This window comes from Sus scrofa, chromosome X (genome assembly GCF_000003025.6).
Source record: "Sus scrofa isolate TJ Tabasco breed Duroc chromosome X, Sscrofa11.1, whole genome shotgun sequence".
NCBI lineage: Eukaryota > Metazoa > Chordata > Mammalia > Artiodactyla > Suidae > Sus > Sus scrofa.
Genome location: NC_010461.5, coordinates 39,557,143 through 39,577,927, shown reverse-complemented (window position 1 = coordinate 39,577,927; position 20,785 = coordinate 39,557,143). Strand labels below are relative to the sequence as shown.

The window sequence follows — 20,785 nt, the reverse complement described above, 5'->3', positions numbered from 1 at the left end:
CATCAACGATATGTTTTCAGAATCTGCAGTGCTGTTTGTACATCTGGTGCTGTGTGTCTTTCCTAAATCCATATCTTGAAGCCCCAGCATGATGATATTTGGAGAGGGGGCCTTAGGAGGTCATTAGATTTAGATGAGGTCATGAGGATGGGGCCGCCATGATGAAATTCATGCCCATGGAGCTGCAGAAGGTGTTTATAAATTTTGGAGATTAATCCCTTGTCAGTCAATTAATTTGCAAAGATTTTCTCCCATTCTGTGGATTGTCTTTTCATGCTATTTAGGGTTTCCTTTGCTGTGCAGAAACTTTTAAGTTTAATTAAGTCCCATTTGTTTATTTTTGTTTTTACTGTCATTACTCTAAGAGGTGGATCTGAGAAGATGTTGCTGTCGTTTATGTCAGAGAGTGTTTGGTTTATGTTTTCCTCTAAGAGTTTTATAGTGTCTGGTCTTATATCTAGGTTTTGAATCCATTTGGAGTTTATTTTTGTGTATGGTGTTAGGGAGTGTTCTAATTTCATTCTTTTCCATGCGGCTGTCTAGTTTTCCCAGCACCGCTTATTGAACAGGCTGTCTTTTCTCCATTATATGTTTTTGCCTCCTTTGTCATAGATGAGTTGGCTGTAGGTGCGTGGGTTGAATTCTGGGCTTTCTTTCCTCTTCCACGCATCTATAGGTCTGTCTTTGTGCCAGTACCATGTGGTTTTGATGATTGTTGCTTTGTAGTATAGTCTGAAGTCTGGGAGCCTGATTCTTCCAGCTCCATTTTTCTTTTACGGGATGTCTTTGGCTATTCTGGGTCTTTTGTGCTTCCAAACAAACTTTAGCATATTTTGTTCGAGTTCTGTGAAAAATGTCTTTGGTAATTTAATAGGGATTGCATTGAATCTGTAGATTGCCTTAGGTAGTATAGTCATTTTGATAATATTAATTCTTCCCATTCAAGAGCATGGTATGTCTTTCCATCTATTTGTGTCCTCTTTGATTTATTTCATCAGTGTCTTACAGTTTTCAGAGTACAGGTCTTTTGTCTCTTTTAGATAGGTTTACTCCTAGGTATTTTATTCTTTTGGATGAGATGGTAAATGGGATTGCTTCCCTAATTTCTCTTTCTGATCTTTCATTGTTAGTATATAAAATGCCATCGATTTCTGTGTTTAATTTTGTATCCTGCGACTTTGCCAAATTCGTGGATGAGCTCTAACAGTTTTCTGGTAGAGTCCTTAGGATTCTCTAGGTATAGTATCATGTCATCTGCAAATAGTGATAGTTTTACTTCTTCCTTTCCAATTTGGATTCCTTTTATTCTTTTACTTCTCTGATTGCTGTGGTTAGGACTTCCAAAACTATGTTGAAGAGTAGTGGTGGGAGTGGACATCCTTGTCTTGTTCCTGATCTCAGTGGGAATTCTTTCAGCTTTTCACCATTGAGAATGATGTTCGCTGTGGGTTTGTCATATGTGGCCTTTATGATGTTGAGGTAGGTTCCCTCTATGCCCACTTTCTGAAGGGTTTTGATCAGAAATGGGTGTTGGATTTTGTCAAAGGCTTTTTCCGCATCTATTGAGAGGATCATATGGTTTTTATTCTTCAGTTGGTTAATGTGGTGTATCACACTGATGGATTTGCGGATATTGAAGAATGCTTGCATCCCCGGGATAAATCCCAGTTGATCATGATGTATAATCCTTTTATGTATTGTTGGATGCGGTTTGCTAGTATTTTCTTGAGGATTTTTGCATGATGTTCATCAGTGAAATTGGCCTGTAGTTTTCTTTTGTTGTGGTATCTTTGTCTGGTTTTGGTATGAGGGTGATGGTGGCCTCATAGAATGAGTTTGGGAGTATCCCTTCCTCTGCAATTTTTTGGAATAGTTTCAGAGGATGGGAATTAGCTCTTCTCTAAATGTTTGATAGAATTCGCCTGTGAAGCCCTCTGGTCCTGGACTTCTGTTTGTTGGAAGTTTTTTAATCACAGTTTCAATTTCAGTACTCGTGACTGGTCCGTTCATCTTTTCTATTTCATCTTGGTTTAGTCTTGGAAGATTGTACCTTTCTGAGAATTTATTTGTCCATTTCTTCTAGGTTTTCCATTTTATTGGTGTATAGTTGCATATAGTAGGTCTCTTATGATCCTTAGTATTTCTGTGATGTCTGTTGTTACTTCTCCTTTTTCATTTCTAATTTTGTTGATTTGAGTCTTCTCTTTTTTTCTCGATAAGTCTGGCTAAGGGTTTATCAATTTTGTTGATCTTTTCAAAGAACCAGCTTCTCATTTCATTGATCTTTTCTATGGTTTTCTTCATTTCTATTTCATTGATTTCTGCTCTGATCTTTATGATTTCTTTCCTTCTAGTAACTTTAGGTCTTGTCTGTTCTTCTCTCTAGCTGCTTTAGATGTAATGTTAGGTCGTTTATTTGAGCTTTTTCTTGTTTCCTGAGGTGGGCTTGTATTGCTATAAACTTTCCTCTTAGAACCGCTTTTGCTGCATCCCATAGGTTTTGGAATGTTGTATCTTCGTTGTCATTTGCTTCTAGGTATTTTTAAATTTCCTCTTCTATTTCTCTTCCATTGGTTGTTTAGTAGCATGTTGTTGAATCTCCACGTGTTTGTGTTTCTTGCAGTTTTTTTCTTGTTGTTGATTTCCAGTCATATAGCGTTGTGGTCAGAAAAGATGCTTGATATGATTTCAATTTTCTTAAAGTTACCAAGGTTGGATTTGTAGCCCAGGATGTGATCAGTCTTAGAGAATGTTCCATGTGCATTTGAGAAGAATGTGTAATCTGTTGCTTTTGGATGGAATGTCCTATAAATATCTATTGAATCCATCTGGTTTAATGCTTCATTCAGGGCCTGTGTTCCCTTATTGGTTTTCTGTCTGGATGATCTGTTCATTGCTGTAAGTGGGGTGTTAAAGTCCCCCACTATTACTGTGTTATTGTTGATTTGTCCTTTTAAGGTTGTTTGCAGTTGCCTTATATATTGTGGTGAACCTTTATCAGGTGCGTAGATAGTTAAAATTGTTATATCTTCTTCTTGGATTGGTCCTTTGATCATTAGGTAGTGACCTTCCTTGTCCCTTAAAATATTCTTCATTTTAAAGTCTATTTTGTCTGATATGAGTATTGCTACTCCAGCTTTTGATTCCCGTTTGCATGGAATATTTTCTTCCATCCTCTCACTTTCAATTTGCATGTGTCCCTAGAAGTAAAGTGGGTTTCTTGAAGACAGCATAATTATGGGTCTTATTTTTGCATCCATTCAGCCAGTCTATGTCTTTTGGTTGGGGCGTTGAGTCCATCCACATTTAAGGTAATTATTGATATGTTCTTATTGCCATTTTATTAATTGCTTTGGATTTTTTTTTTTTTTTGCTCTTTTTTCTTCCCTTCTTCTCTTGTTCTCTCCTCTTCTGGTTTGATGACTATCTTTAGTGTTGTATTTGCGTTGATTTTTCTTATTTGTGTATCAATTGTAGATTTTTGGTTTGCAGTGATTCTGAAGTTTTGATACAAGAGTCTATATATATTAGAGATTGTTTTAAGTTGTTGGTCTCTTAATTGCAAGTGCATCTCCATTGTCCTGCATTTGTACCCTCCTCTTCTCACGATTTCTGATTTTGGTGGCATAATTGTGTGTGGATGATTTTGTATCTTTACTGTATATATACCTTTACTGGTGAGCCTTGTCATTTGTGGTATTTTTGTTTCCTGTTGCTGCCTTTTCTTTTCTGCCCAGAGAAGTTCCTTTAGTATTTGTTGTAAGGATGATTTAGTGTTGCTGAATTCTCTCAGCTTTTGCTTCTCTGTGAGGCTTTTGATTTCTTCTTCAAATCTGAATGAGAGCCTTGCTGGGTAAAGTAATCTTGGTTGGAGGTTTTTTCCTTTCATCACGTTAAGTATATCATGTGACTCCCTTCTGGCCTGCAGAGTTTCTGCTGAAAAATCTGCCAGTAACCTTATTAGGGTTCCTGTATATGTTATTTGTTTCTTTTCCCTAGCTGCTTTCAAGATTTTCTCTTTGTCTTTAATTTTGGTCAGTTTGATTAGTATGTGTCTCGGGGTGTTCCTCCTTGGGTTTATTTTATATAGTACTCGTTGTGCTTCCTGGATTTGAGTGAGTGGTTCCTTTCCCATGTTAGGGAAGTTTTCGGCTATTATCTCTTGGAATATTTTTTCTGTCCCCTTCTTGCGCCCCTATAATATGGATGTTGGTGCATTTAACGTTGTCCCAGAGTTCTCTGAGACTCTCTTCATTTGTTTTCAATCTTTTTTCTCTTTTCTGTTCCACATTCGTAATTTCTACTAATCTGTCCTCCACCTTGCTTATTCGTTCTTCTGCCTCCTGTATTCTGCAGTTAGCTGCTTCTAGTGAATTTTTTATTTCAGTTACTGTATTTTGCATCTCTTCTTGTTTAAGTTTTATATTTTGTGTCTCTTTGGTCAGTGTTTCCTGTAAGTTATCCATCTTTGCCTCCAGTTTATTTCCAATGTCTTGAATCCTCTTCAGCACCAGCAGTCTAAAGTCTTTTTCCTGGAGGCTGAGAATCTCCTCATCACTTAGCTGATTTTCTGGGGTTTTTTCCTTTCTCCCTCATCTAAGTTATAGTTCTCTGTCTTTTCATTTTTATAGATTTTTGGTGTGGTGACCTTTTGACAGATAAGAGTTGTAGCCTCTCTTACTTCTGGTGTCTGTCCCCTTTGTGGCTGAAGTTGGTATGGGGGCTTGCTGTAGGCTTCCTGATGGGAGGGGCTGATGCCTGCCCACTGGTAGGTGGAGCTGATTCTAATCCCTCTGGTGGGTGGGGCTTAGCCTCTGGATGGGATTAGGGGAAGCTCTGTGCCTGAGGGGTCTTTAGGAAGCCTGTTTACTTGAGGGGCAGGGCTGTGATCCCACCTGGATTGTTGTTTGCCCTGGGGCTTCTCAGCTGCTGACTGACTGACGTATGGGGCCAGATTTTTCCAAAATGGCCACCTCCAGAGAAGGGCAGCTGCTGAATATTCCCAGGAGCTTTGCTTCCAATGTCCTTCCACCACAACAAGCCACATTCACTCCTGTTTTCCCTGGAGATCCTCCAAGAACTGTAGTCAGGTTTGACCCAGATTCCTATGGAGACTTTGCTTTGCCCTGGGACCCAGTGCATGTGAAAGTCTGTGTGTGCCTTTTAAGAATGGGGTCTCTATTTCCCCCAGTCCTGCGGAGCTCCTATGCACAAGCCCCACTGGCCTTCAATGCCAGATGCTCTGGGGGCTCTTTCTCCCAGTGCCAGATCCCCACACGTGGGAGTTTGATGTGGGGCTCAGAACTCTCACTCCTGCAGGTGAGTCTCTGTGAACCAGTTACTTTCCAGTCTGTGGGGCTTTCCTCCTGGAAGGTATGGGGTTGCTTATATCGTGTAATCACCCCTCCTACCTCTTAATGTGGCCTCCTCATTGTCTTTTGGAGTAGGATATCTTTTTGAAAGTTTCCGGTCCATTTGGTTGAAGATTGCTCAGCATTTAGTTGTAAATTTTGTTGTTTTTAGGAGAGAAGTTGAGTTCCAGTCCTTCTATTCTGCCATCTCAATCCCATCTCTGGGCCTCCTTACACTTTCTCCTCTGTCTCACCCTCTTCCAAACATGAACTTGTCCTTTTTATTTAGACTCACTCCTCTCTTGCTCCTCACACTGGATACTGTCAGCTCAGCTGTGGTACATGACTCATAACTCTGTGCACAGAGCATCCTTGCTCCTCCTGTCCTAATTCGTCCCATTGCTCCAGGTTTAAGACAGTATCTAGGACTTCCCATCATGGTGCAGCAGAAACGCATCTGACTAGGAACCATGAGGTTGCAGGTTCGATCTCTGGCCTTGCTCAGTGGGTTAAGGATCCAGTGTTGCTGTGAGCTGTGGTGTAGGTCACAGATGCGGCTCAGATCCTGCATTGCTGTGGCTCCGGTGTAGACCGCAGCTGTAGCTCCAATTCGACCCCTAGCCTGGGAACCTCCATATGCCACAGTGCGGCCCTAAGAAGCAAAAAAAAAAAAAAGACACTATCCAGCTACCTGCAAGACCTTAACAGTACTACTCCAGCCCATTGGTTTATGGCTCTGGGCATAAACTTACCAGAGTTTAGAGTTAATGAACTTAGGTTCAGGTGCAGGCTCCACAGTTAAACTGTATAACCATGGATGTGCTAGTCTGCCTGTCTCTGCCCCGCTTTCCTCACTGGTGAAATGGCAGTTATAATGCATCTCAAGTAGTTTTGTGATGGTGAAATTAGGTAATGTATATGAAACCCTCAGTAAAGGGTCTAGCTCATAGTAAGTGGTCTCAAATGTAGCTCTACTGCTTCCTGGTTGTTTTATATATCTAAACCTTAACTCATCAACAAGATAGTGCGTTTCCTCTTCAGGGCAGAGGTTGAGTCTTAGCTTCTTATGAGTAGTCTGTCTGGCACAAAGCTAGGAATATAGTAAATGGTTAAGAAACATTTGTTGGTTTGACCTGAGGTGAGTTTGTGTTTACCTGAAATTACTTGCTCTGCCAGAGGGGACATTTTTATAACATTCTGTGTTATTCCGCCATTCATCTTAACCAACCCAGCTTTTGCTTTGCTGTGGTGATTTGGAACTGACTGTGGCAAACTGAGTGAGTGTGAATGTGTGTGTGTGTGTGTGTGAGAGAGAGAGAGAGAGAGAGCACGCGCGCAGCGTGCCCGCGTGCGAGAAGAGTGAGGAATGGGCTGAGGCCGGAGGTAGTGGCAATGGATTTTCTATGGGACAGAGCCAGGCTGCAGGTCACCATCTTTACCACTGCCTCTAGCTTTCCTGCCATGGCCTTCGAGCTGGGCTGTTCATCTGCCCTGGGTGGCTGTTGTGGCCCTGGCTCGCCCAGGCAAGAATGCTCAGGCCCTACCTGGGTCTCCCAGGCTGCAGTCTCTCTAAGAGGAAGTGAGGTCTTGTCTCTTCCTTTCTCTTCTTTTCATGTTGAGTAATTCTTTTGGAGTTGTAGATGACATTTTATATTGGTTGCACGTGTACAGTGTAATGATTTGATATGTGTATATATTGCAAAATGATCGCAATAAATCCAGTTAGCATCTACTACCACATGGGCTTAAGAAATTGTTTTTTTCTGGTGATGAGAACTCCTCAGATTTACTCTATTAGCAACCTTCAGATATGCAATAGAGTATTTTTAACTACGGTCACCATGCTACTACACATTGCACACCCAGGACTTATTTTATAACTGGCAGTTTGTACCTTTTCACCCCCTTCACCCATTTTGCCCTGCCCCCACCCTCCACCTCTGGCAACCACCAGTCTGTTCTCTGTATCTATGAGCTTGGTTTTTGAAATTTTTTATTTCATTTTTTTAAGATATATAAGTGAGATCATAGGCTATGTGTCTTTCTCTGACTAATTTCACTTAGTGTAATGCCCTCCAGGTCCATCCCTGTTGTTGCAAATGGCAGGATTTCATTCTTTTTCATGGCTGAATAATATCCATCGTATCCATATACCACATTCTCTTTATTCACTCATCCATTAATGGCCATTTAGGTTGTGGCTGTGTTTTGGCTGTGGTAAATAATGCTGCACATGAACATGGCGGTGCACACAGCTTTAGTGTTAGTGTTTTCATTTTCTTTGCATAAATACCCAGAACTGGCATTGCTGGATCATATGGTAGTTCTCTGTTTAGTTTTCTGAGGAACCTCCATCCTCTTTTCCATAGCAGTTGCACCAGCATGTGTTGCCACCGACACTGCCCAAGGATTCCCTTTCTCCACATTTCACCAACACTTGTTATTCCTTGTCTTTTTGACAATAGCCAGCCTAACAGGTGTGAAGTGATGTCTCATAGTGGTTTTGATTTGCATTTCCCTGATGATTCGTGATGTTGAACACTTTTGCATGTACCTGTTGGCTGTATGTCTTCTTTGGAAAAATGTCTAAGCAGATTTTTTTATTATTGAGCTGTATGAGTTCTTTATATATTTTGGATATTAACCCCTCATCAGGTGTATTCTTTGCAAATATTTTATCCCATTTCGAAGGTTGCCTTGAAACAAAGTATTTTTGAACTTCCTTTCAGACTTCTCTGCCAATACATCATGCTTTGTAAGAGATCGTTGCCCTGGCTGTGTACAATCCTGGCAAAGTATTAAAGTTCAAGCAGCAAATTCAAGATACTGGTTACCTCTGAGAGGGAGGCATTGGGCATGAACTCTGAGAGAGGCCTTTCATTGTATCTGAAATGTTTTATTTTATTATACAAGATTGTGGCCTACGTGAATGTTCACTATATGATGTGATATTTATTGTTTCATGTATCATGTATTATCATAGATATTATATTATCTTGAATTTGCTGTGTATCATTTCCATGCTTATATTATCCATAAATATTACTCTATTTTTTAATATTTTCAGACTTCATGTATATGAAATGATCAAATTTTATGTGCCCTTCTTTTCTGCAATTAAGAGGAGAATGTCAGCTCTGAGGAATTTCCTGTGACATTTACTTTAATGAGGAAAAGATTTTATTCTCTGGTTGAAAATAATATTTAGACTTCTGCGGGAAAACCATTACATTTTTACTCTGGAGTAGAGGAGTCCCCCTGCCCCCATTTGCATTCTTGGCAAATAAGTAGCACAGACCAATTAGCAAGCTAATGTCCTCAATGTTCACTTGCAGTCATAGTTATTTTATTTGCTTTTTTAGGGCCGCAACTGCGACATATGGAGGTTCCCAGGCTAGGGGTCAAATCAGAGCTACAGCTGCCTGTTTACACCAGAGCCACAGCAACACGGGATCCAAGCCACGTCTGTGACCTACAGCACAGCTCACGGCAACGCCAGTTCCTTAACCCACTGAGCGAGGCCAGGGATCAAACCTGCAACCTCATGGATCCTAGCTGGATTTGTTTCTGCTGTGCCAGACGGGCACTCCAGTAATAGTTATTTTTAAATGTTTTAAGTAGCATGGAGCATTGGGGTTATTCTTATTGCTTTTCCAGTTTTGCATTTGTTAAAATGAATTGAACTGAAGATGAGACACAACTTCATGATAAAGGTTGATCATCATTATTTGCCACTCTCAATGCATTTTGTGATGGGAAAAAACGAATGATGGGAAATGTGTTTACCTTTTAAAACAAAGAAGTCAAGTCACAAAGAGTAACGTTGGCCATTTTCTATTATCTCTTATGTTCACAGATAGGAAAGGAGAAATTCCACAAATCTCAACATTGGGGCTTTTGCAACAATGTGAGGATGCTGGTGAGTGAAGATAAGCCAGGGATTGGTGGAGAACTGCTTCTTGGACAAAAGATGAAGCCAAAATATAGTGTATTTCCTAAAGAAATGGGAACTGGCTTACCATCCTGGGTGGCTTTTGATAAACAGGTAAGTCACGTGACGTTGGGAGACGTGCAGCCTGAAAATAATTACATGTACTAAATGTTCCATAGGTGGGAGAAAATAAGAGTCTTCAGTGTAAATGTAGTTTTTTGTCTGGAATGATAGATTCTAGAGCTGAAATACTCTAAACGAAGAAAAGTTATCCCTGAGCCTGTTTCTGACCAGGTGCCTTGGTTCTAGGACGCCAGATCCTCATCACCCCTCTTGGCCAATGCGCATCAACCATTCCCTCAGCTCCTGCCCTGGACGGGATAGTCTACCCTCCTATAGACAGTAAGAGTCTGGTCAAATTGCCACTTTTGCATAGTGGCTGCCATTAACTAAAGAATTTTGTTTGATTCCGAGCGTGCCATTGCATAGCAACAGAAAAGTGCCTTCTCTTCTTTTTTCCCCATACGAATTATGGTTCCCTATCCCTGAGAACCAAAGGATGACATGGGAAGAATTACTGCAGGAAAGAGGGTGCCATTATTAGATAAGAGTCTGAACTTCTTAAGTGATATGTTTGTACACATATACATGCGCATATACTGGCATATTAACAGTGGAAGTAGGCGATCCATTTGACCATCTTAACAAGGGACTAAGATCAAAGGGAAAAACAAGGTGACCAGTTATTTCTCATAAGGCTGCTATGTGGATGTGCTCAGTTTATGACACAATCTTGTGTCGTGCCCCGTGGCCTGTTTTCCAAAAAAGAACTTCTTGTGGGATTATTTAGTTCTTGTTATTAAAAAAAAGAATTCAGGACTAAAGAATTTAAACCTTAGTGTGCTAAATTTACCGGGTAGTTTTTTTTAGCACCTTCTTACTATGGATTGGTTGCAAAACTTGGATTCCAATGAAAATGTCTCCAAATTTGGTAGAAGGAACATAACCCATGTCATCTGAGTTAGGTCAATCAAAGTGCTTATTTCTTTGGAAGCCCAGTTCTGACACTTATGGAGATCTCACAGACTGTGGGGAAGCTTCTTTCCTGGGAAACCATGTCTTCTTGGAGCGTGGACCAATATTTCTCTTTCTTTGATTATTTTCATTACATGGCTTAGTGCTGGACCCAGAGTTCAAAAACAATCTCTGGGCCAACTTGCTTGGAAGGATCGTGTGTGGTTTCCTGTTAATATCAATCTTATAGGTGTTTGCACATCATCTTTCTAGAATATTTAATTTGCAAGGGTCAAAGAAAAAATTTTAGTTTCACTTCTTGTGTCAGAAGAGGATATTGACAATAGTTTAAACATATCCACCACTGAATAAATAATGTAGTTTCACAATATATTAAACTAATCTCTTGCATTTAAAGTTGAAAATTCATTTTATTTCATGTTTTTCTCAATATTTAATACGTGCCTTTCAAGCCTATTTTATAGCCCTTTAATTACTTATAAAATTATGTAGAATATTTCATGAAGCTGGAATCATTTTAGCTTCAAACTACTTGAGAAAATGAAGAGCTTCCTCATTTCAGGCCTAACTAAATGCAACATAATTCTTTCAGTTATTTTGTTGGTCAACTTCAATTAAATATTCATTGGGCTTTAAATGAGACACTAAGACTATGAAATATTTACGTGCTCTGATGAGATTGTGAACCACAGACTGGGTCTACTCAGTTAATACACAGAGCGAATTATAAAGCACTTTTCTACATTTGTGGTTCAACAAAACGAGTCAACACCTGTTAATCATTTTTCTCGAAAATGAGACACTTTGAACTCGTGGCCAGTTTTTCCAATAGCTTTTTATTTATTTTATTTTATTTTTTTGCTTTTTTAGGGCTGCAGCCACAGCATATGGAGGTTCCCAGACTAGAGGCTGAATCAGAGCTACAGCTGCCGGCCTGTGCCACAGCCACAGCAACACCAGATCTGAGCCCAGCTGTGTCTGTGACCTACGCCACAGCTCATGGCAATGCCGGATCCTTAACCCACTGCGAGGCCTGGAATCGACCCCGCAACCTCATGGTTCCTAGTCGGATTTCCACTGCGCCACGACAGGAACGCCTCCAATAGCTTTTTAATCATAGCACTATATCTAGGGTTACATTCTCGAACAATGCAAAGTAGAAATAAAGGCAGTTCTCTGGCAAGTGTATCAGAATTAACATTTGTCATAGGTGCTCCTGGTGCCCACCCAGATCCAGGTTAGGGGTGGGGCACCCATCCCCCACAGCAGCAGCAGGTGCTTTGGCAGCCAGCTCACACCTATAAGCCTCTGTGGAGCATTGCTCTTGGCCAGTGGGTATCGCATCACCCAGAGGGGTGACTTGGGAGGTTACAATGGCGACCCCTTCACCACCAGACCGGGTAGTAAGTGGCTGACTGCTTGGTCGAGGGTAAAAGGCTGAGCTTCTTGAGGGCAGGGCAGTCCTGGGTCATGATTTAGGCTCCTAGCCCCTTGTGCCGTAGGCCCAGGCCAGATGCCCAATGAGAGCACATCCTTGCTTGGCTGTTCTCCTTGCTCCCTTGCAGCTCCCTCCCAAGAGTGTGCCCGTAATAAATGTCATGCATCTAACTCCCTGTTTCAGGCTCTGCTTCTGTGGAGCACAAGCTCAGACAGCACTGCCATTTTTATGCACAATTCTAAACGTCACCATTAAAGTGCTCTGCTCAGGTGGACCCTCAGCTCATAAGCAGAGAAGACACTACTCACAACGCCCCCCAAAGCGCCAGCATTTATTGTCCTGCACAGGCCTCATGGCAGGCATTTCTAGCTGTTTATCTTTTCTTTGCTCTCGCTTTATGCTTATGGCAAGAACATCAGTTTTCTTCAGGTTGGAGATGTGCCCACTTAAAGGCGTTCACCTCCCCAGGCTCCCTGCAGCTAGGGCCGGGCCCCTTGACTCATTTCTGGCCAGTGATATGTGAGTGAAAATTAACTGGGTGAGGCGAAGTTATTTTTCTAATTAAAAGAGTCAGGCTGATCCTGCTGCACAGCACAGGGAACTATATCCAGTCACTTGTGATGGAACATGATGGAGGATAACGTGAGAAAAAGAATTTATGTGTATCTATAAATATGTATGAATGTATCACTTTGCTGTACAGTAGAAATTGACAGAACACTGTAAATCAACTGTAATGGAAAAAATAAAAATCATAAAATTTTGAAAGTGTCAGACAGGAGTTCCAGTTGTGGCTCAGCAGGTTAAGAACTTGACATAGTGTCTGTGAGGATGTGGGTTTGATCCTGGCCTTGCTTAGGATCTGGCGTTGCCACGAGCTACAGCATAGGTCGCAGATGTGGCTCAGAGCTGGCATTGCTGTGGCTGTGGTGTAGGCCGGCAGCTGGAGCTCCAGTTCAGCCCCTAGCCTGGGAACTTCCATATGCTGCAGGTGTGGCCCTAAGGAAAAAAAAAAAAAAAAGAAGAGTCAGGCTCAGCTGGTATGTTTTTCCTGCCCTTTCTGGACTTCTTGTTATATGAGAAAAATTAGCCCCTATTTCAGAGATTCTCCACCTGGGAGGCCTTAGGAAATGCATCGGGGTGTTTTGGGTTGTCCCAGGGACCGGGAGCAGCACTGGATGAAGGTAAACAAGCTAGGCACTTGTCTTGAGTGTTCAATTGAAGGGGCACCCCCAAAACTCAGTACTCAGCTAGATAATACTTCAATGAAATACCGTAAAAATCAATGCAAAAAATTCATGATGAGCAAAACACCAACATGTTAAATAAAGATGGGTAACTGTGCCATGCTGAGCCATAATAGCACCTGAGGCAGAAGGAAAAATCGGTAATACTGATTCCATCTTTATTTATCATGTGGATATTTTGTTTGTCATGGATTTTTTGCATTAATCTTGGATGTTTGAAGTTGCCTCACCCTAGGGCCAGACCTGATCCAGAGGTGCTACTGCTGTTGAGTAGCTGGGGACCGAAAGTGAATTTTTATTTTACATCCTGAAACATGGGGAGGGCACCCCCCTGCCCCCCACTAAGGAGAATGTTCTTGCTTACAACCCCTGGCATTGGGAGGATTTATGCAAACAGCCAAACATAATTTTGCCTGATACTGCACCCACTGCCCAGAGACTAGTTATTTCATCGAACTGACTTAAATACAAGCCAGCACATATTCACTCCACCTGTTAGTTCCAGTCGGCCTCCCAGCACCTCTATTAGGAAGAAACACACGTGGATGATTGGTCTCATTTTGTCAATGAGGGATCATTTGCCAGAAGTGGGGCTGGGGCCGGGGTCCTGAGGCTGCGTGTTGGAGGCCCTGGAACTAATTGTCTTTGCCATCATTGGCACAGTCACTTCACCCCCCTGAGCCTCAGGTTCCTTGACCGTGGTACGGGGCTTGGCTAGCTGGTTGCGCGTGCCTGTTTGCCTCTAGCAGTCTATGCTTAAGACTTAAGTCTTAGTCTGTGACATTTAGTCTGTGACTAGAGAAAGGCAAATTCAGCTTGTTCATCCTAGAACTGAGGCCAGACCCTGGATGTCCTGGCCCGAGGCTCTTTCTAATTACATCAGGCACCTACTGCTTCATTATTGATTGAAGTTTGGCATTTAGTAGTGTGTATGGTATGCTGCTGTTGCTGCCATGTATGATCTCTCATTAGCTGCTTTTAGAAAAAGGCCAGTGAGAAATACTCCAATGACTGAATGCTTTTTGATGACTTTTATCTGGGTGTTAAGCATCATTTACATAGACTCAACAATTATGCTCTCATTCCTTTTCATTTGTCAGTGGTTCCCAGTTAGCCTCATTTGTTTGCTGATTTGCAAACGACTCCCTTATAGTAAGTGGCAGGATAAGGATTGATCCTATGGGGTATGCGTGCGTTGAAAAACAGTATTTCATTTTTTTTCCACCTACTGTAAACATGGTAATGATGATCAAAACTACTGACCACAGAATTAGAATTTGTACCACTTTGCATTCACTGACATTGGGTTTGCGGCGAGCTGATTGTTTATGTAATACTGTGTAGGTCTCTGTACTTTGAACAATATAAACATAAAAATTTTAAATATCATTTCATCTCTTGGGTCACCTCGAGGTATATATTTTTAATTGAACAAAGTGGTTTATTACTTGTGGCAGTGAGAGGGAAAACACATACCCCCGGGGGACTGTGGGATACCTAAGTAAGCAGGTGTTGGAAAGCCTATAATAAGTCTTGGGCCTGTATTAGGTAATTTTGGAGACGATTTAAGGAAGTGAGGCCTTGGATGGGGTGCTGTCAAGAAGCAAGGCTACTGCCATGATTGTGTATCTTTTTAAAATGAAAGTGTCGTTGTACACTATTATATGCCACAGGTGTATATTACAGTGATTCACAATTTTTCAAGGTTGTATTCCGTTTAGAGTTATTATAAAATTGTGGCTGTATTCCCCATGTTGTATAATATATCCTTGTAGCTTATTTTACACCTGGGAGTTTGTACCTCTTAATCCCCTGCCTCTGACCTCTGTGTTGCCCCTTTCCTTTCTCTCCACTGGTAACACTACTTTGTTCTCTATATCTGTGGGTCTGCTTTTTTTTTTTTTTTTTTGTTATAGTCACTAGTTTGTTGTGTTTTTTAGATTCCACATATAAGTGATATCATACAGTATTTGTCTTTCTCTGTCTGACTAATTTTGCTTATTAGCGTAATGCCTTCCAAGTCCATCCATGTTGCTGCAAATGGCAACATTTCATTCTCTTTTAATGGCTGAGTAATATTCCATTGTATACATATACTACTTTTTCTTGAGCCATTCCTCTTTCGATGGACTCTTAAGTTGCCTCCACATCTTGGCCACTATAAATAATGCTGCTATGAGCATTGGGACACATGTATTTTTTCCAATTAATGTTTTTGTTTTTTTCGGACATAGACCCAAGAGTGGAATGCCTGGGTCATATAGTAGTTCTGTTTTTAGCTTCTTGTCTGTATTATTTTCCACAGTGACTGCACCAGTTTACGTTTCCACCAACAGTGTACAAGAGTTCCCTTTTCTCCACATCCTTGCCAACACTTGTCACCTGTGTTCTTTTTGATGATAGCCATCATCTGACAGGTGTGAGGTGCTATCTCATTGTGGCTTTGATTTGTATTTCCGTGATGATTCATGATGTTGAGCATCTTTTCATGTGCCTCTTGGCCATCTGCATTTCCTCTTTGGGAAAATATTCAGTTCTTCACATTTTCAAATGATTGTGTATCTTAGTAATTCTCACTTATAGCGACAGTAGACTAGCGTGAGGCTCCATCTATAATTGGGAGAGAAGCAGCCATCACTCCTGTGAGCTTGGACTGGGGGGTGTTTGGCATTTTGTGGCTTGGACAATGTTTGTGTTCTCTGTGGGTTCAGATGTAGCTGTGGAGTGGTCTCTCTCTCTCTTTTGTCTTGATCCATTGTCACAGAGCGGCTTTGTCCGAGGCTGGTATTCTCTGAAAATGCTCATGTTTGGCAGAGAGAACAGCAAGGTTTTGCTGTGGCTGCCAGACCTACTTGTAGCAGCACCACCAAGTCCAGCTGATAGTGCCAGGCTGGCTCCTGGATGTCAGGGGCTGCTTTTTTTTCTTTCTCACCCAATACCAGCCAACATTTTAAATTTTCCTGCAGGGGGATCAAGGTACAATCAAGTACATTAAAATTTCGTATGATTGGCAGAGAACAATACATGACTACAGGTCCTTGAAGTTTTGCTTAAAGCCAACCAGGAATACAAAATATAATCAGAGTATATAAAAATAGTATACAATTAAAATTTAAAAATAACTATAAAATATGTTAGATATTATGCCTTTAAACCATACCCAGAATGTCAATTGAAAAAGTTTCTGTAAGTTTCTGTAATTTTCAGATTATCTGAAATTGGTTAAAATCATTTTATAAGACACCAGTGCATATATTTATAACACAATGTAATTGCAGGGTACCACCATGTAAATCCAATTTTTTTTTTTTTTTTGCTTTTTAGGGCCGCACTTGCGGCATATGGAGGCTCCTAGACTAGGGGTCGAATCAGAGCTGCAGCCGCTGACCTACACCACAGCTACAGCCACACCAGATCCGAGCCGTGTCTATGACCTATACCACAGCTCACGGCAACGCCAGATCCTTAACCCACTGAGCGAGGCAGGGATCCAACCTGCATCCTCAAGGATACTAGTTGGGCTCGTTAACCACTGAGCCACAATAGGAACTCCTGTTTAATTTTAAAGAAGGAGTCAGATGGCTTGCCTGAAATCAAATGCATCATACTCCAAATTCCCAGCTATGTATTCTGCATTTCTCACGAAAACACAAAGTTGCATTCTTTGAAATTTATAATAAACTGATAAAGTTTCCAATTTTATCATATATTATGGCTTTCTCTAATCTTTTGAAGTGTAAAAGGTATTTAATGGGAGTTCCCTGGTGGTACAGTGTGTTAAGGATCTGACGTTGTCATTGCTGTGGCACGGCTTTGATCCCTGGCCCAGGAAGTTCTGTATGCTGCGGGCACAGCCAAAAAAATAGGTATTTAATTTTCAAAAAATCCCCAAATTTGGAATAAGTCTTTCTGAAATAAAAAGAATGAGGTTCAAAATGAGTTTGTTATTGAAGGAGAGAGAGTTCTTCCTCTCTTCTGTTCTAAAACTTAGAGTTTAGTTACTAAACAAAATTTTAGAACTCTCCCTCCTCAGGGTTAAACTTTTATCAATAACTAGGCCTGTGGCTTATTCTCATTAGCCTGAAGTTAAAATTGTCTTTTTGAGCTTAAACTTGTGTAACTACCACTGCACACCCATTAGAATGGCTATAACTTAAAAAGACAGACAAGAAGTTCCTGTCGTGGCTCAGTGGCTAACGAATCTGACTAGGAACCATGAGGTTGCAGGTTTGATCCCTGGCCTCGCGCAGTGGGTGAAGGATCCGGTGTTGCCACGAGGTGTGGTGTAGGTCGCAGATGTGGCTTGGATCCGGCGTTGCTGTGGCTGTGGTGTAAGCTGGTGGTAAACAGCTCCGATTCAACCTCTAGCCTGGGAACCTCCGGGTATAGCCCTAGAAAAGGCAAAAAGACAAAAAAAAAAAAAAAAAAAAAAGAGAGAGAGACAGACAGACAATACCAGGTGTTAGCAAGGATGTGGAAAAACTGCAACTTTTATATATTCCTGATAGGAACGTAAAATGATACTGCCATTTCAGAAGGCAGTTTGGCAGTTTCTTAAATACTTAAGCATATGCTCACCACATGACTCAGTTAATTCCAGTCCTAAATATATTTCTAAGAGAAATTAAAGCACATAGTCACAAAAAAAAATGGTATGTGATTACCTTTATAATCACATTATAAATCAAATTATAGCATCATTGTTCGTAATAGCCAAAAACAGGGAACTACCCACATTTCTATCAGCTGATGGATGGATCACCAAAATGTGGTTTAGCCATACAATGGAAACTCTTTGTCAAGTAAAAGCAGCTACTGGTATATAACACAATATGGATACAGCTCAAAAACTTAGTGAAATAAAGCAGACACAGAAGACTTCATATTATATGAGTCCATCTATCTGAAATCCTAAAAAAGGCAAATATATCAGAGAAAGCAGATCAGTAGTTACCTGGGGCCGGCAGTGAGAGAGAGACTATTTTGGGGGTGATGGAAAGGTTCTAAGCTGGACTGTGGGACTTCCCATCGTGGTGCAGTGGAAGCAATCCAACTAGTATCCATGAGGCGTCGGGTTCAATCCCTGGCCTCGCTCAGTGGGTTAAGGGTCTGGCATTGCTGTGACTGTGGTGTAGGCCGACGGCTACAGCTCCGATTCGACTCCTAGCCTAGGAACCTCCATATTGTGGGTGCAGCCCTAAAAAGACAAAAAGACAAAAAACAAAATAAAACAAAAAAAACCCACAAAACTGGATTGTGGTAATGATTACACAGCTCTATAAATTTACTAAAAGACATTGAACTGGATACTTTATAGGAGGTAAATTTTGTGGCAGATGAATTATACTTTAATATATTAGTCTTCTAGAGGTGCTATACCAAAATACCGTAGATAGAGTACCTTCAACCACAGAAATGTATTTTCTCACATATCTGGAGGTTAGAAGTCCAAGATCAAGGTGCTGGCAGTATTGGTTTCTCTTAAGGCCTCTCTCATTGGCTTGCAGACGGCTGCTCTCTTGCTGCTTCTTCACATGGTGGTTCTCTGTGCCCACGGATTTTTTGGGATTTTTGGGAGCACAGAATCTTTGTCATGTGTAACATATTAGTCCACAATTTAAGAACTAATCGTTACTGTTTGATTGGTTTACTTACATTTTAGGCTGATTTACATTTTGTTCTGAATTTTTAATCTTGTATGCTTACTTATCTACCTTCCCTCTCTGAATTCATTCCTGCTGCAGGTTTTTTGGAATTTTTTTAAAAACACTACAGCTCCGATTCGACCCCTAGCATGGGAACCTCCATATTGTGCAGGTGCGGCCCTAAAAAGACTAATAATAATGATCATAATAATTTACCTTCCTGAATTTTGTATTTGCAGGATTCTTCCCTTTTGTAACACTGGTGGTAGGTGAAGGTACAAATACTATTAATCTGTGTTCTTTTAAAAAAAATTTTTTTTGAATTAGTTTTGGACTTACCAAAAAAAAAACCCCATGAAAATGGTTTAAGTTCCTGGGTACTCTTTTCCCAGCTTCCCCCAATGATAACATCTTATATAATAATAGAGCATTATCAAAACCAGGAAATTGACATAGGTATAATACTACACTTGCAGACCTTAATTGAATTTCACCAGTTTTTACATGCCCTCACATTGCCCACTTAGTTTATGGTCCTATGAAAAATTTTCACATGTACATATTCATGTAACTACCACAACCAGGATACAGAATAACTATTCCTTTAGAATTTTATTTTATTTTATTTTATTTTGGCCATGTTTGCAGGCCGGGGATTGAATCTGCGCCACAGCAGCCACCCAAGCCCCTGCAGTGACAGCGCTAGATCCTAAACCCGCTGCCCTGCAAGAGAACTCCAGGATTTGATTGATTGAGTCTTCATTTTAATCAACCATATTGAGGTGTAATTTACATGTGATAAAATGCGCCCGTTTTCAGCTTATAGTCCCATGAGTTCTAACAAAGGGATACACAGGGAACTACCACCCCAGACACTGTTGAGACATCTCTACCACTTCAGAAAGTTCCCTCATGCCCCTTCCATTCAGCCCCTTCCATTCAGCCCCCTTCCATTCAGCCCTCTTCCATTGCTCTGCCTTCCACCACCACAGAGGAGCTTTGCCTGTTCTTGAACTTCATGGACATGAAATCCTAGAGTGTGTCTCCTCTGGAGTCGGGCCCACTGTGTGGGATTTAAGATTTGAGGCACAGCTTTGATAAGATGGACGTATATAAACAAAGTGCAGCCAGTTCATGTAACAGTTCACCGTGGGCAGATTTCTGGGTAGCTGTGTAATCGTTTTTCAGTCGTCTCTGGCTTGATATCCCTTTATTTTTAAACACGCCAGGTTTTATTTTTTTAAAAAAATAAATTATTCTCCTAACTCTCTTCAGAGGTTTTAAAACATTTCGAATTGTTAATTTTTAAATTTAAATACGTTAGAATTGTTCATATCCTTCTACTTAGTTTGATTATGCTCCTCTATTTAAATACCTATTCTGACGAAGAAATTCATTGTGCTATTTAGTGTGGTAATAGTTCTTTTAATAAAGAGGATTCTTCAGGGACACATGTCATTATCATAAACGTTTTATCAGAGGTATAAATAATTGAGGGCGCATGGCTGTTCATTCTAGGACATCAGAAATGGGGAGGCGGCAGGGACGGCATGATTTGCACATTATTGAAAGGGAGGCAGAGATGCTGATCTCCGTTATTTTTTCAATGTCTTCCCATTTCTTTTTCTTACTTCCCCCCCTCAACTGCCTTATTCTTTCCCCTTCCATCTTTTGACCTTTTTCTCTAGTTCTTTCTCTCTCTTATTAAACAATTTTGTTTTTCTTTTATGGCTGTACCTGCGGCATATGGAGGTTCCCAGGCTAGGGGTCGAATCGGAGCTGTAGCCACTGGCCACCACCACATCCACAGCCACGCGGGATCCAAGCCATGTCTGTGACCTACACCACCGTCACGGCAACGCCGGATCCTTAACCCGCTGAGCAAGGCCAGGGATGGAACCTGCAACCTCATGGATACTGGTTGGGGTCATTTCTGCTGAGCCACAGTGGGAACTCCTCTTTCTCTCTTTTATTGGAGTTCATCTGTCTCTTCATCTCATTCTCTTGCCTTTCATGCATTTTGATTCATCTTCCATCGTGTGCGCCCTGTTTAGCTTTCTTCCCTTTCCCTACTTTGTCGTCTTCTGTTCTAAACCTTGTGATGGGATTGCCGACTTCTCTTCTTAGGGAAGTAGAAG

The 20,785-nt window shown here is 41.0% G+C and overlaps 1 protein-coding gene across 1 annotated transcript in view; it reads left to right on the top strand.

Moving 5' to 3' along the window:
- The window catches only part of EFHC2 (EF-hand domain containing 2), a 190,148-nt gene that overhangs the window by 19,610 nt on the left and 149,753 nt on the right, over positions 1 to 20,785 (top strand). Inside the window, exon 2 of the mRNA XM_021080072.1 lies at positions 9,208 to 9,396. Coding sequence (XP_020935731.1) covers positions 9,208 to 9,396 — 189 coding nt within the window. The remainder of the gene's footprint in view (positions 1 to 9,207; positions 9,397 to 20,785) is intronic.